The following is a 15,559-nucleotide window of genomic DNA, read 5'->3' on the forward strand; positions in this document are numbered from 1 at the left end:
AGATTGATGGCTCTTGGCATTTTTTCTCTCTCACCGTCTCTGCTCTCTCCCATCACTTCCCTGCTCCTCATTTCCATTGCTCTTGCATCCCTTACTCAGGGTCTGTCCTAACTACCAACATTCCAGTCTTTCCAGCTGGACTGAGTCCAAGTCAAGGCAGCAAGGCAGCAGCCTGCAGGCTTACTGTAGTTTGCCGCTGGGTGTTGCCATCCACATTGACACCGGGAAGGAAAACCATCTGATAGAGAAACAAAACGATGACGGATGGACAGACAGCTCCAGTACACGAGCAGACAGACTAGGTGGTGTGTGATGTTTGGACAGTTTCAGGGCAAAGTGTCCCTTTGATAGATGGTATGTCAGTCAGGTAAGTTGTCATGTCTTTGATAACATGAGGCTAAGCTCTAGCATCTGACGGTGTCTCGCTCTCGCTCCTGGATAAACCACTGGTTTGATTATCCTGTAGCCTGTTTCAGTGACTTCACGCTAAACTTCTGAGGCCTTTCTTGTAGAGCATGGTAGAAGCGGTGAGTGTGTGAAGGATTGTACGCATGAGGTGGATTCGCCATGTCCTCTGGAGTGACTTGCAGCTGTTTGCCATCAGGTGGAGCTAGAGTACATATCTTACCTGGTTTAAACACCTGAGGCAGCAGCTACAACCTGTTTGTGGGTGTGTGTTAGGAAAGAATGAGCGTCATTGTCCAGCTAGGCGGGGTTACAGGAAGGAGGGGCTAAGGGTGGAAGCAGAAAGGCTGGAATGGAAACTGCCAATAGGTGTGTTCCTGTAGATAGAGAGGTGGAGAGAGAGAGCCAGGGAGAGACAACCCCCTCGCGAGAGACCAATTCCTGGTTATCTGGCTGGGTGGAGCCAGTATGTAGAGCTAGGAGCGATTGACTGAGTACGCTGGCTGACTTTGGAGTTTCCCTGAGTGTTTGTGTGTGTGTGTGAGAGTTATGTCTGCCAACCATGAGAACACACACCGGCGCTGACCGTGGAGCCCTACGGAGCGTGTGCCGAGGAGGACATGAGGTCCGACAAGGAGGAGGGGGACCCCGGTGAGTCACAGAGACAGAGAGAGAGAGAGAGAGAGAGAGAGAGAGAGAGAGAGAGAGAGAGAGAGATGAGAGAGAGAGAGAGAGAGAGAGAGAGAGAGAGAGAGAGAGAGAGGATATGAAAGAGGGGAGAGCTAGTTGCGGAGAGAGATGTGTGTTTACTGTAGATTACCCAAGATTAAAAAACAGGTGGTGTATTTGGGTAGTGGGGAAGAGGTGTGTGTGTATGTGTGTTTAGGTGGGGGGACATACTGTAATTAGAATGTTGTTGCATGTCCATGTGTTTGTTAACACTGTCCATGTTTCTGCTGATTCAGAGGAATCTGAATGAGTACGGAAGAGTTCAGGATTCAAACCTCTTCTGGTAGTAGCCATGAACATGTCACTGATCTATGGATTTGTTGTTTTTTGTACCACAGAGACTAGAATGTCCAGCAGCTCCAATACCAGTGTTCACTTTGATATTCCACCTACAATCAGAAAGTATTTTTTAGTGTGTATATACTGGATATTGACCTACATTTAAAATGTGGATTTGTCAATCTGTATCAATCTGGTAATCTGACAGATTAAGTACTGTATGTGAGGTTTGACTGTTGGTCAGGATATTGTGTGGATATTTACAGTACATGGGCAGCTCAGTGAATTTAAAGCATATTCTGGACATAATCAGACAAAGGGCAGTAATCTAGAGGGATTACCAATGGTCGAGGCCTAATGTAACAGGTCAGGTCACATTTTCAAATCAATCCATTCAGAATCAAACTAAATCAATTTAAATCTGATAGTTTATACTCTTCTTTCTGCCAATGGTTTTGAGTTGAAGCGAAGTTTGGCCCTTTTTTTTGAAGGGGTAAGATAGTACCAAGATAGTCACAACCTCTACAGCCTTGTCTGGGTCAGTGTGATTCTAGCAGTGTCCTAACTGTCCCTGCTGGAGCACTGATTGTCCACATCCAGACTGTTTTATAACATGATTTACTCTGTTTGACTAAATGTCCTAAACTGGTTTGGTTTCGACTTAACTGTATCCCACTGAAATGGAATTGGTGTGGGTGTGGGTGTGTGTGTGTGTGTGTGTGTGTGTGTAGGCTGATGGTATTTGAGGGGATGAGGCAGAGCTGATCCCAATGGCTATGTAGCGTGACTGAACTAGTCCATACCCAGAGGTTCTCTCTCTCTCTCTCTCTCTCTCTCTCTCTCTCTCTCTCTCTCTCTCTCTCTCTCTCTCTCTCTCTCTCTCTCTCTCTCTCTCTCTCTCTCTCTCTCTCTCTCTCTCTCCTCTCTCTCCTCTCTCTCTTTCCTCCCTCTCTCTGTCTCCAAATTACGAAAGATAATGAATTTGACCAAACTGAATTGTGGTGCCAGATGTCACTATCGGGGCTAGTTCCACACTCCACACACACACATACAGACAGACCCAGAAACACACCCCCACACGCACCCACACGCACCCTCACACGTACGCCCTTCCTTAACCAGGATCCCTCAACATGGAGTGTGGATCTGCCTAGTCCCAGTCACTGTATGGATGTGCTCCTGCAGTGGTCCGAGCACAGCGTTATGAGAGAGTCTGTGAGTCAGAGTCCCTCTGGGATTACATTCACTCACGACATACAATGACTCTTCTGTCACTTTGGCTCAAAGTGTCTTGTTAAGTGGTGAACACTGTTGATTATCTGCTACCATCGGCACTGAGTGTGCGGACGCATTAACGCATTGCGTTTCCTCTTGCCACTCTGTGGAACTCCATGTACTTGTTGGCTTGTGATGCGCCCCTCTCTGGAGTGGAGCCAGTCCCTCTGCGGCAGGTGGTCTCTAGTGTTACACTGACATAGCACTGGCATGGAGCATAATCTGCCCATAAACGTGTGAATCCATTACAGCTATCTCCTGCTGGCATCCTCTCATTGACCTCACATGAAACGCAAACTCTGAGTAATTAATTAATGGCAGCTGGTCTCTGTGGATACAAACACACACACACACACACACACAGAGAGACACACAGAAAGGCAGCCCCTGATGCCGACGCAGGCACGCAAACACAGGCACTACAAATACCATCATGCACCTGTGGCACCTGCTTCTCCGGCCAGTTGGCATAGCAGTGAGGATGTTGTGGTTAAGTGCATCTTGGTGCTTGTAGTGAGACATGATCAAATAAAGCCCTTCCATGCATTGTTATAGAATAAGGTCATTCTACCAGCACGGACTGTAGAGTTGAATGCGTGAATGCTGTGTGGGAAGGTTGAGCCGACCTCCATGCCTCATACAGGTGGTGCTCAGTCGTATCTCCGGACAGGGTAGAGCCTTGTTTGACTGCTTTCAACCACTTACCTTCCATCTCCTTTCCCTGGGTCTGAATATGATGAGGGTCTGCTGTTTACAACAAACTACAGTATGCTTTTATCCTGCAGCACGGCTTGTCTTTTGCTTTCACACACACACACACACACATTCTTAATATAGCTTTTCTGGGAATGTTTACAACCACTGTGTCTAATCTGTGTTCGGGAGGGCTATTGACTGAATGAAGTGTTTGCTTTTTTGTAACAAAAAATCTCCTGTGTGTGTATGTGTGTGTAAGTGTGTAAGTGTGTTTGTGTGTTTTTGTGTGTTTGGTTGTGTCCTGCATTTCATGTGGATTCAATGTTATCCTCTTATATAAGGCCCCTTATTCAGGTCACGCTTTTGTCTTGAGTTGTATAGGCGATGCTCTTTTGGGTTGGAACTGAGATTACAACATGTCCTTTCAGAAGCTGCTTCTCTTACCAGATGTTCATTTGGGGTTCCTAGAGTGACTGGAGGTGATAGTGAAAAAGGTGTATGAGACACACACACCAACACACACACCAGCCGAACATCATGGCTAATATCTGCTTTATGGGGTTGAAGACCGACCCCCAGCGGACCCTTGTCACCTCCTGATCATCTCTGCATGGTCATTACCACAGGCCAGAGCTCAGCAGATACACACACACACAGTCATCACACACATACGCACAAACACACACAAACCCACTTGTCACAGACTGCACACATCAAATATCAAATATCAATAAGAAAACAAACACACTGTCAGAGACAGCAGGCACACCCGGGCTGGTTCACTCCCAGCTCCTCCGCGACTGGGGGAGTAAATATACTGTATCTAAGAGTGTGTTTGTGCATGAGACACAGCTGCTCTGCAGCCGGAAGCAAACTCAAAGCTGGATGTAATTTATTCATAACGATCCCCAGTCTCTACTACCTCACTGCAGGCACCCCAACCTCATAAAACATAGTAATAAAAACACTAAATGAATCAAACTGAAGAAATGGCTTATCAGCAAGTTAATATGTTAATACTATGTGCATGTGTGCACACGATAATGTCGCTGTAAAATAAAATGAAAATGACAGGGTTTTGAACAGTACAACACTGTAAGACTGGAGTCTTTTTACTATTCTTTAATATGTCCTTGTAGTTTTTCTTTTCTTTGTTTTCCAGACACACTGTTTGCAGTGATTCTATGGGGAAGTGTTGAGTCAAGTGCCACCAGGAGACCTATATGAGTCCACTCATCATAGATTGAACTCATCTGGGTGGCGACAGTTGTATTATTCATGACCCAGTCACCTGTCCAGCTGACAGTAGCTTCTCTCCTGTTTCTGGTCTCACAGAGAACCTTGGACCAGCTGTACAGGTGGCCATGAGATCAAGGTATGCTGACTGTACCGGAACAGGTCTCCTATTGACAAGGATTGGATCTAAGAGGGAGGCAGTGTGGTTAGCAGCTCCAACCTCACCCTCGTCATGTGTCACTCCTGGAGGTGTTCATTAGACATAACGGCTAATCATAGGGAATGTTGTTGTGACACTGGCATCGTTGTCATGGTGTTTTGAGCTCAGGTGTGTTCTGCGGTGTTCTGTGTGCGCTGCTGTCACCGGCGGTATTCGGCTGTGTTCCACGATGTTCCATGATGTTCTGTGTGCGCTGCTGTCACCGGCGGTATTCTGCTGTGTTCCACGATGTTCCATGATGTTCTGCAGTGCTCTGCTGTCTCCGGCGGTATTCTGCTGTGTTCCACGATGTTCCGTGATGTTCTGCAGTGCTCTGCTGTCTCCGGCGGTATTCTGCTGTGTTCCTCGATGTCCTTCAGTGTTCTGGGGGGTTCGGCCTGGGTAACACAGGGCCAGTCAGATGTACTACAGTCTGATTTCCAAAGTCAGATGTACTATTGCAGTGACCTGGGGGTTGATGTAGTGGCCTTTGAATGACTCCAGTGATCTCTCTGCTGAGCATTTACATTTACATTTAGTCATTTAGCAGACGCTCTTATCCAGAGCGACTTACAGTAAGTACAGGGACATTCCCCCGAGGCAAGTAGGGTGAAGTGCCTTGCCCAAGGACACAACGTCAGTTGGCATGACCGGGAATCGAACTGGCAACCTTCGGATTACTAGCCCGATTCCCTCACCGCTCAGCCACCTGACTCCCCTCTGAGCAGTGTTTTAAACCCTCCTTACTCTGTTCCCTCGGGTCCTCTACCATGACTGAGTGTGCCAGAGTGGCAGACAGATGCCAGGCCACCAGGGAACACGCACACAACCTGGGAAAAATACTGACGAGCAACATGGAATCATAGAAGGAACCAAAACACTCTCAGCCGTCTGCCTCTCTGCTTTCTGTCGACAGATTATTGTGGGAATTTACAATCAACTGGTAATCCAAGGATTGAAAGACTTTGGAACATATTGTGAGATTATCTTGCCCCCTACTAAGGCTCGACCAATGAAATCAAATCAATTGAGGCCCAACTCTTGATGATTTTATAATGATAACAGCATACATCATGGCATATACATTTTCCTATAATTTCAACAAAACATGATATGCAGGTTTTATCTGACTGCTGACAAGGGAACTGTTCATTTCCACAAGTGATTACTTGGTTTTTATAGTGCTAGGTAGTAGGTTATTTATATTATATCCTGTATATGATATAGACACATTTCACTATAAATTTCCATCTGAACAACACAATTCATTGATAGTTTATAAAAGGTCAATGTTGCTGTTAGGTGCCGTTGTTCGAGCACCGATTATGGTGGAAGGTGTTAAGAAATGGAAATGTATGCAAATGATGCACGTACGTGTTTGTGATGGCTTGCCAATCTCGTTGCCAATTATTCGCTGTAAGTTCTCTTGCCTCGTGCAAAATAATATTATACTTAGTATATATACTACGGTAAGTATAAGTACAAACATACTTATATAATAAAGTTGTCAATAAGTGTGTGGATATACAAAATCAGTACAGTGAATATACATAATTAGTGCAATTCTTTAGAAAAAGATAAATACAATAAAAACGTATGAAGCTCTGATGAACTACATTTAAATTTGATTTAAGTATACTCTTCTTCTGCTTAGGGCACTTTAGTCCTGTGGCTAATTACCCGCAACAACATTAACAACATTACATTTTTAACATGGGATGTCTAAAGCAGAGGCAAATAATACAGTTTTCAACATGTCAGTCTAATGGCTTCCAAAGGGACGCTTGTTAAAATGATGGATGAGTCTGCTCATGTACACCATCCACACAGGATAGCTGTGTGTTGTAGAACAGGGCACAGGATAGCTGTGTGTTGTAGAACAGGGCACAGGATAGCTGTGTGTTGTAGAACAGGGCACAGGATAGCTGTGTGTTGTAGAACAGGGCACAGGATAGCTGTGTGTTGTAGACCAGGGCACAGGATAGCTGTGTGTTGTAGAACAGGGCACAGGATAGCTGTGTGTTGTAGAACAGGGCACAGGATAGCTGTGTGTTGTAGAACAGGGCACAGGATAGCTGTGTGTTGTAGAACAGGGCACAGGATAGCTGTGTGTTGTAGACCAGAGCTGAGCGGATGAGTATCTGTTTTCCACCGATCATTGGCAGTGCTGAGGGCCATCAAGAGACAGTCGATAAGGAATATTGTTCTTATAGGTCTAGTGTTTATAGACCAGGTATCTCTTTCGCAAAGAATATTAAAGATGAAGGCCCCCCCCCCGCCAACATCCATGTTCCCCCCTGATATGCTGCACACCAGCTCTTACATAGATGGATGCCGTTTGTCTATGGTAAAACACAGAAGCTTCCAGGGCCTTTGGCCGACCTCTGGCTTCATCTCTCCCGCTGTCTGTGATGGCAATGAGCAGCAACTCGAGGTTGAGTTTGTGTGTCTGGGTGAGGGGGCGTTGAGGGCTGAGACAGGATCAATAGGATGGTGTGTTTGAGGAAATTATGGCACTAATAGCTCCTGCGGAAATCACCCTCTCTGCTCTCCCAGCAATCTCTTCATGCGAGCCCTCACAGTTTTTCATCTTTTCTTTTGGTGATCGGTTTACAGTTCCAATTGCCTGTCCTAGGGCGACACTGTATCCTCGGAATTTCCTATCTACATGTTGAACCTGTTGACTCTGCGGATCATGATCATCACCATCATGGCCAGGCTGCGATCACAGGCGCCAACTGGCTCCAGAGCGACACATCCCCACACCTGCACTCTGAAGCCCAGACACACTTCACACCCTGGGTTCCAGCTCAGTCCAAACAGCAGGCCCTGCTTCCCATAATGGAACACAACCACAGCTCTTCATGTGGATCCCAGACACCCGGAGATCACACCGGGGTCACAGTCAGGGCCACCGCTTCCATCCCCCGGAAGCTCACCGAACGGGCAGCGGGACGCTTTCGACAGCCTGGGCGGCGCCACTCCGCCCCGGCTCGCTCGACGGAGCGATCAAACGCGTCAGCTGGCCCGTCTGGGACGAATAAGGAAGCCTGAAGGTGGACGGATGAATGGGCCGATTTAGCCCGCAAGAAGGCAGCCAGAGATTGCTCTCTCCAGGAGAGCAGCTCTCTGTGCCTTGTGCTGTAGAATAGAGAGCTTCCTGGTATGTCTGGGTTGTCTGTGCAGACAGTGACCGATGGACTGTCCCTGCCTGCCTTATCTAGGTCTCTGCAGCCTCCTGCTGACTGGCTGTGGGCCTGGGGGGGCCTGGCTTCCTCTCTCTTTCTCACACACACACACACACACACACACACACACACACGCACACGCACTCGCCCGCACACACACACACACAGCCAAACGCAAACACGTAGACTCACACACACAGATACTGCCGAGCACATAAACATGGGCTCACACGCACACACACACAGCCAAAATATGCACACCTGGAGGAACTCGTGCACACACTATCTCCTTAAACCAGACACAACTTGCTGCAGAAAAACAGTAGTTTGGAACACACATCTTTCTTGTCATCATTGACTCACGAGCAGGAGTCTCGTGGAGCTTTCTCCTAGAGGAGGCTAGGTATGGAAACTAAGTTTGAGTCTCCTAACTCCAACTACCTTTTTCTTGAAGCGCTAACTCGTCTGATAGGGAAACAGTGTAAAAAGCGACAAAGGGTGCCGTGATAGATGGGTCTCTATCAGCAGGGGTTTTGTGTGTGTTTCCCCGTGTTGTTGTTATTTCCTTGACTTCTTGCGACCTGAGTATCTCTCTCCCTGGAGGCTTGGAGGAAAGCCTCCCTCGAAGGAAAACACACCAAGCTGGAAAACAAGGATGAGGTCGGAGGCTTGTGGGGCTGATATTTCAACTGAGCCACATCAAGCTGGTCTCTCAACTGCTGTGTGTGTGTGTAGCCCTGTCAGCCTGAGTGCTGAGCTGCCACTTCTTATTTGTTGGTGTGTGTGTGTGTGTGAGTATTTGTATTCTCATGGCAAAAAAAAGGTGTCAAATAGCTTGCATATGCTTCACTGTTCACGGACTCCATTTTAATCTCTGCCGTTTTTCTCTTCTTTCTTCCTTCTTTCGCTCGTTCCTCTAGCTCTCCGTCGGTTTCCTCACCCTCACACTGTGACTTTCTCTTCTTCTATCCTTTCACACCCTCCCTCCGTCTCATCTAGTGACGGCAAGAACGTGTTGACCGCTTATCTGTTTTCAGTTGGAAGTGAAATGAATGTTTCTCTTCTTTGTGCGTGCGTGCGTGAATGCGTGTGTGTGTGTGTGCGTGTGTCCAGTGCTGCTGCGGGAGGAGGTGTGTCAGCTGCAGGAGGAGGTGCATCTGCTGCGTCAGATGAAGGACATGCTGACTAAGGACCTGGAGGAGAGCAGCCAGGGCTCGTGCTCGGCCGCGCTGCTGTCCGCCACGCAGCTCCGGGTGCAGCTGGGCGACCGGGAGCAGGAGCTGGACCGCGCCAAGGAGGCCTTGCAAGGTCAGGACCTCAACACTTGCCGCAAACCCCTACCCTGAGTCCGCATGCTGAGGCGAATCTTCAGCTGACTCCTGGCTAAACCCTCTCGCTTGCCTTTTTAAACATTTAAGATCATTGTTTTGGTAGTGACAGTGTAGAAAGACAGAACGTGTTGGGGAGAGAGAGAGAGAGATAGGGGAGGACATGCAGGCTGTACCCTGTGAGCCACCAGGGCACCTCCCCTCACGCCTACCTTAACGTCATGTCCCCCGACACCAGCCTTCGCCTCACCTATATGAACCGAAACCTGACAGCTTCTACACCACAATTCTAAACAGTATACATTCATTTGTATCAGTTCAGATGGGTCGTTCAGACGGGTACCTGGTATGTATGCTATGTTAAGTAACATCCCTTGACTGGTACCAAACACAGTATGTGATTTGGTGTACAGATCTTATCTTCAGTTTTTCTTTTGACGTCAACAAACAAGCCTGTTTGGTATCTCTCTTCACAAGGAATGAGGGACATATCTTGTGGTCTGGGAACATCTAGTCACTCTTTACAATATTAGCTTGAGTTCTATAAATGGTGACACACACACACCCACAAACACATACGCAAATATTCTGGTTTTTAAATACCAGGTCTTCTTTTTGGCAAGAAAAAGTCGAATGCTATGTGGAGTATGTGTTGAGAAATAATCTTCATACTATTGCCAAATGTGGTTCCGCGTACGGTTTAGAAATTGTCCTCCCCTCCCATTGCAGGGAAAATATGAACTTGCTGAACTCAGTAAAACTTCTTTAATATACCTCCTGTTTTCTACAGGTAGGTTTTCTGTCTTGGTTGTCTAAAATGTGGTAGAGCATATAGGGAGACTGTCAGCGTGTGTTTATCAAAACTGCCTGTGAAAAACAAATGATCGCATCTGGTTTCTCCTTTCTCTGGGGTTGTCATGCCAACTTGAGGAACAGGTGTCAGGCACTCCTAACCGCCGAGCTCTGGTCTGACTTGCACAGAACAGGTCTTGATGTTGAGTGAGAACGCTTATGGCGGGAGGTGCTCCTGACTCATGAATGCTTCATGGTTGACACACGTGTTGAAGTGTTCAGGAGCAGGACAGGTTGTCACCTTGGTTGTCTCTCGTCATCTCGTTCTCTCTGTCTCTCCCCTTTCTCTCCCCTCCTCCCTCTCTATTTCTGTCTTTCTCTCTCCCCTCCCTCTCTCTCCACTCTCTCCCCCCCCCCCTCTGTGTCCCCGTTCTTTTTCTCTAATTCCCCCTCTCTAACTTTCTCTCTGTCGTTCGGAGTATGTCGTATGTTGCCAGTCTCTCGTCAGATAAGTCCACTTAATCCCCACACCCATCGTTTGGCATAGTTTTCTGTAGTGGATGAGTAGGTGACATACTCCACCACTTATATTGTGAGATGATTACATCATACACTGGGAGCTGTTGATGTCGAAACAGTACTTTACGGCTCCTAGCCAGGTTCGAGGAGACACAGGGACATCTAGTGACGGCCTTAAGTAACTGCGCCTCAACCCAATATGGTCCTGTATACACAACCAGCTGTGTGTGTGTGTGTGTGTGTGTCATAGCCATGAAGGAGGACCGTAAGCGTCTGAAGGTGGAGAAGGCCGACCTGGTGAACCAGATGCAGCAGCTTTACACCACCTTGGAGAGCAGGGAGGAGCAGCTACGAGACTTCATACGCAACTATGACCAGCATCGGAAGGTACCCACACACCCATACACACACACACACACACACACGTGCTGGTGTTCACGTCAAACTCCCATACAAACCTCACAAAGGTTTAATATATATCGTGACTCTGTTTACTTAGTTTCAACATGTTCGACACACACATGCACGCTGACTGGGATTTCGGTTTCTCGGTTTTTCGGTGTGTGTGTGCGCGTGTGACAGGAGAGCGAGGATGCAGTGAAAGCCCTGGCCAAAGAGAAGGACCTGCTGGAGAGGGAGAAGTGGGACCTGAGGAGGCAGAGCAAGGAGGCCATGGAGCAGGCCAACCTGCTGCGCTCACACATGGACACCAAGGAGAACCGCATCAAGGAGCTGGAAGCCGAGCTCACCATGGTGTGTGTCTGTCACGTGTGTGTGTGTGTGGGGGGGGGGGGGGGGGGGGTTACATGTCAACGTGTCAGTCCATAACGTTGTGGCTGTTCGTGTACCCACATATCCACTCCCTAACATTCCTCACGTGTCTGACCCTACCCTCTGTGTGTCTGTGCCAGGCCAAGCAGTCTCTGGCCACGCTCACCAAGGACGTGCCCAAGCGCCACTCCGTGGCCATGCCCAACACGGCCGAGCCTGTGGTGAACGGCAGCCAGGAGTGGGTGATGCAGGCAGACCTGCCCCTCACGGCTGCCATACGCCAGAGCCAGCAGACCCTCTACCACGGACACACATCCGATAGGCAGGGTAGGCCACCTCTCTCTGGCTCCACGGACTAACTCTCTTCACTCTATTTCGGGGGGTTTTCTCAGCACCAAGCGCGTGCTGACTGTGTGTGTATGTGTGTGTGTGTACAGCTGTGGTTAGGGTGAGTCCCTGTCACTCCCGCCAGCCCTCCGTCATCTCGGACGCCTCGGCGGCGGACGGTGACCGCTCGTCCACCCCCAGCGACATCAACTCCCCCCGCCACCGGACCCACTCTCTCTGCAATGTAAGAGCTGCCTGGCCCCCCCGACCAAGTAAACACACCTCTCTATAAGTACCCGCCTCCTCTCGTGTGGCCTGTCTGTATGTCTGTCTGTCTTGAGGCCTGCCTGTCTTTTAGTGTGGTGCGGTGTCTGTCGTTGTGGTGTCTGTCGGTCTGTCCTGTGCTGCGCTATCTGTCTATTATGCTTTGTGGAGCATGTCTGTCTGTCTGAATTGTGGTATGTGTGGTATGTGTCTGTCGGCTTGTCTTGGATATTCTGCCTGCTTCTAAAATAATTCAGTGTTGTGATTCATTCATTAAGCTCATGATAACAGTATTTGTAGCTTGGACTTTACAAACTAAATATTCTCCTCCTCTCCTCCCTCCCTTCTCTCCCTGGTCCAGTCCATGGAGGAGTTGGACGACCAGAAGCGTAAGAAGAAGAAAGAGAAGTTGACTCTGGGCTCGCTCTCGCGTGTTTTTGGTCGAGGGAAGCAGCGCAAGTCGATGGACCCAGGCCTGTTTGATGGTACACCCACCCCCGACTATTACATAGAGGAGGACGCTGACTGGTGATGGGGCTGTGTGATAGACCGTGTGTGTGTGTGTGTGTGTGTGTGTATGTGTGTGTGTGTGTGTGTGGATGAGTAAGCCTGGGGCACATGTTATTCCAAATCATTTAGAAACCTTTTTAAGTGTGTTTATCCTGCCTCAAGTGAAGGGCGGAATGGGTCAAATTGTTCCAAACAAGCCCATGTAAGTATAGTTCCATGATTTGAAATCATTTCAATAATAATTGACCCAGGTTTGATGTGTGTGTTGCCAAGTGTGCCCTAAAGACAAGCCTGACAGAGAACTGCTTGCTCCCTGTATATTGCCCTCAAAATGTATGTATGTAAATGAGATATATATTTATAGATGTACATGTATGCATATTTATATATGTTTACATGCTTATAAATATATACATGGATTGTTTTGTGTGGATATGTTTATGCTGTGTTATCCTCTCTGTGTCTTGATTAGTATGTTTAATTTTTACAACTGGACACTTGAAGGACTGCTGTGCATATGTAGATAGGAATCGACGTGCACCTAGTGTTTGTAATTGTATTTTTATGATTCATATTTGACAGTTGCTTTGACATATTTTTGGCCTTTTTTTTACCCCAATTCTGAGTCAGATTCAGGCTTGTTATGAAGGGAGGGTTAACATGGAGAACACCCTACAGGTGGTACAAGTACTTTCCTGGTTGGTGGTTGGATAATGATGAGGCTACTTCTAGAGTATGTATGCGGTTTTGCTTGTTCTCCAGAGTTAACCAATTATTGGCTTGCTAACATATCCAAGCTTCTGTTTCACAATGTTCTTTCTCACAATGGAAGCAAACAAAGACAAGTTTTGACGTTGTTCTAGGAGAGCCTCTTTGAAGCTGCTGCTCGAAAGCTAAATCCAGTTTGAACCTGTCAACCAGAGTCCGGTGTGTGATTAGACTCTGATGACGCTCAGGCCTTGGAACATCACTTTAGTTCTCCAGTTCAATGCTGTCAGCTGTGCCAAAGTGAAGCGTAGGAATGTGCACTGAAACACCCGCTGGTCTCTCCTGATCACTTGTAGATTAGTTGTACAACCATTCAGCCCGTAGTTAGCAGGGTTATTAACACTGTCATAAACCCTGTGTTTCCTCATTTTCCTCATTCCTTCCTCATACCTCCCCCCCCTCCAACATCCCCCCCCCCCCCCCGCATACCCACCCACACATTCTAATTTCGCGTTTTCTTGCATTCCAAATGCAAGGCGCTCTTCTTATTCGCAGTTTTTGTTTCGTGTTCTTACGAAAAACAACCTTTCCGTGTTTCTAACATTTGTGTCTCAGATTGTTTTCTTCAAAATGTTTTGTAATTAAGGATATGTGGCATAAAAGAGTAAATCTATAAAGTATTTTATTTATAGAACGAGAAGTAACTGAGGGAAAGATGGACTGTCCTCAGCTTTGACCGGCAGAAGGTTTTATCATATTCAACATGAAAGCAATTCAAATGAAACATTATTTTAAAATAAAAATCAGCAACAACTAAATATGTATGGGCGTGCCTGTGTTCTGTGTGTAGTCTGTTCCTGTGTCCTGATGTCCCTCTCACTCTCCTGCACTGGGGATACCCTCCATTCAGGAAGTTGTTTACTTACACATGCCCTTGTTCACTATACCGCTCTATTCAAGGATTGGGTGAAAAGCAGAATCCAAGGGAAAACTTTGATAGGAGGAGATCTGTTGGCATGGGAACAAGGGTGTGTGTCAGGACATAATGGAATGGAATGGAATGTACCCCATGTCTAATGGTGACTCCCCTACCTGGCAGTCAGTAACTCTTCATCTGTGATGACTAAGTCCGTTTCCCTGATGGTTTACGGTGGCACCAAAATAAAACTATGATAAAAACTAAACTATGATATCGAAAATGACTAAATTAAAAGTTTATTTTCTCAGGAAAATCTCGACACACTTGATACATCTATGTATTTGATTTTTTTTACATGCAAGACATGATCATCAAATCTGGTTGAGCCGGACTTTCTTTCCCTGGAAGAGGCTCAAAGGAAAAATAACAAGCTCTCTGGCCTCAGGAAACAGAACCATTAAGCCCCTGTCGGTGTCTCTGTCATGAATCTGATCTAACTCATGCTCTGTCAGTCCTGTAACTGACCAAATCATTACCAATCAATGTTCTCATAAAACCCATACTAATTCCAACCATTGCCAAATAAAAATATGTAAAACAGGTTTGGAATTTGAATGTCAAATGCCTGGCTAAATGTTAACTCTGAGACTGGCTTTAATTGTAATTGTGCCTGTGTGCAAGAATATTCTTTAGATGTTTAGTTTCATATTGTAGCTGTTGTAGAAGGTGGCGGTAAGTTTGACTCTGGTGCCCCCTGCTGTCTGTATAAAGCAGTGTTAGTTGGTTAGGATAATAAGTATTATTGTTCGTTGGTTAACCTTGTGGCACATAGTCCCAAATGTTCCCGCAAGCCCTAAAACCATGTACATTAACAGAGATTGGAGACGAGTTTAAGAGACACTGATGGCTATTTCACCAAGCCAACCGGAAAGGCGGGTTGTAATCTTGATGGTTTTGGCTCAGAGGGCATATTGTCCCTGGGTGTAGTCCTCCTAATGGGTGATCAAGCTCTAGGGCTCTTTGGCACAATGGACGTGTTTCTGTTGCTAGAGGAACCGCTGACATATGTATTCGTGTCCTCAGATCTCCCAGACAGTTTGCTCACCCCAGTCATATTGTTGGTACGCTGATACAACTCAGAGGAGAATTGTCACATAAGGACCATTCAGGTTACTGCTTTTTCACAAAGCCTCTCCATTTTCTGCTGTGAAGGGTTTCTCAGATGAGTCATTTTCATTTCTCAATTCCTTTGACTTCCCAAAACCCCTCCCTCTACTACTCTCTAACTCCCTTGGCCAATCCAGACTCGGACAGCCTCTCCAGCCTCACACAGCAGAGCCTATCAGATGGAGAGGAGCAGCTGGACCGCCTCCACCAGGCGGAGCTCACTCGGAGCACACCCATATCCCAGTGG

The 15,559-nt window shown here is 47.1% G+C and overlaps 1 protein-coding gene across 3 annotated transcripts; it reads left to right on the forward strand.

Annotated features, from left to right (window-relative positions):
• Positions 1-855: 855 nt before the first annotated feature.
• LOC136946352 (kazrin-like) lies at positions 856-15,502 on the forward strand. 3 transcript variants are annotated; one of them, XR_010876888.1, is made up of 8 exons: positions 856-1,056; positions 9,121-9,315; positions 10,897-11,033; positions 11,229-11,399; positions 11,558-11,744; positions 11,855-12,016; positions 12,370-12,493; positions 15,450-15,502. XR_010876888.1 is itself a non-coding variant. In XM_067240667.1 (7 exons), exons 1-7 carry the CDS (start codon positions 1,026-1,028, stop codon positions 12,538-12,540), a joined length of 1,026 nt encoding a protein of 341 aa, XP_067096768.1. In that variant the 5' UTR covers positions 856-1,025; the 3' UTR covers positions 12,541-14,048. The 3 variants fall into 3 exon arrangements, 2 of the variants coding, with proteins under 2 accessions (XP_067096768.1, XP_067096775.1); XM_067240667.1 differs by lacking the exon at positions 15,450-15,502 and having other exon boundaries at positions 11,855-11,988; positions 12,370-14,048; XM_067240674.1 differs by lacking the exon at positions 15,450-15,502 and having other exon boundaries at positions 12,370-12,535.
• Positions 15,503-15,559: the final 57 nt, after the last annotated feature.

This window comes from Osmerus mordax, chromosome 1 (assembly GCF_038355195.1).
Source record: "Osmerus mordax isolate fOsmMor3 chromosome 1, fOsmMor3.pri, whole genome shotgun sequence".
NCBI lineage: Eukaryota > Metazoa > Chordata > Actinopteri > Osmeriformes > Osmeridae > Osmerus > Osmerus mordax.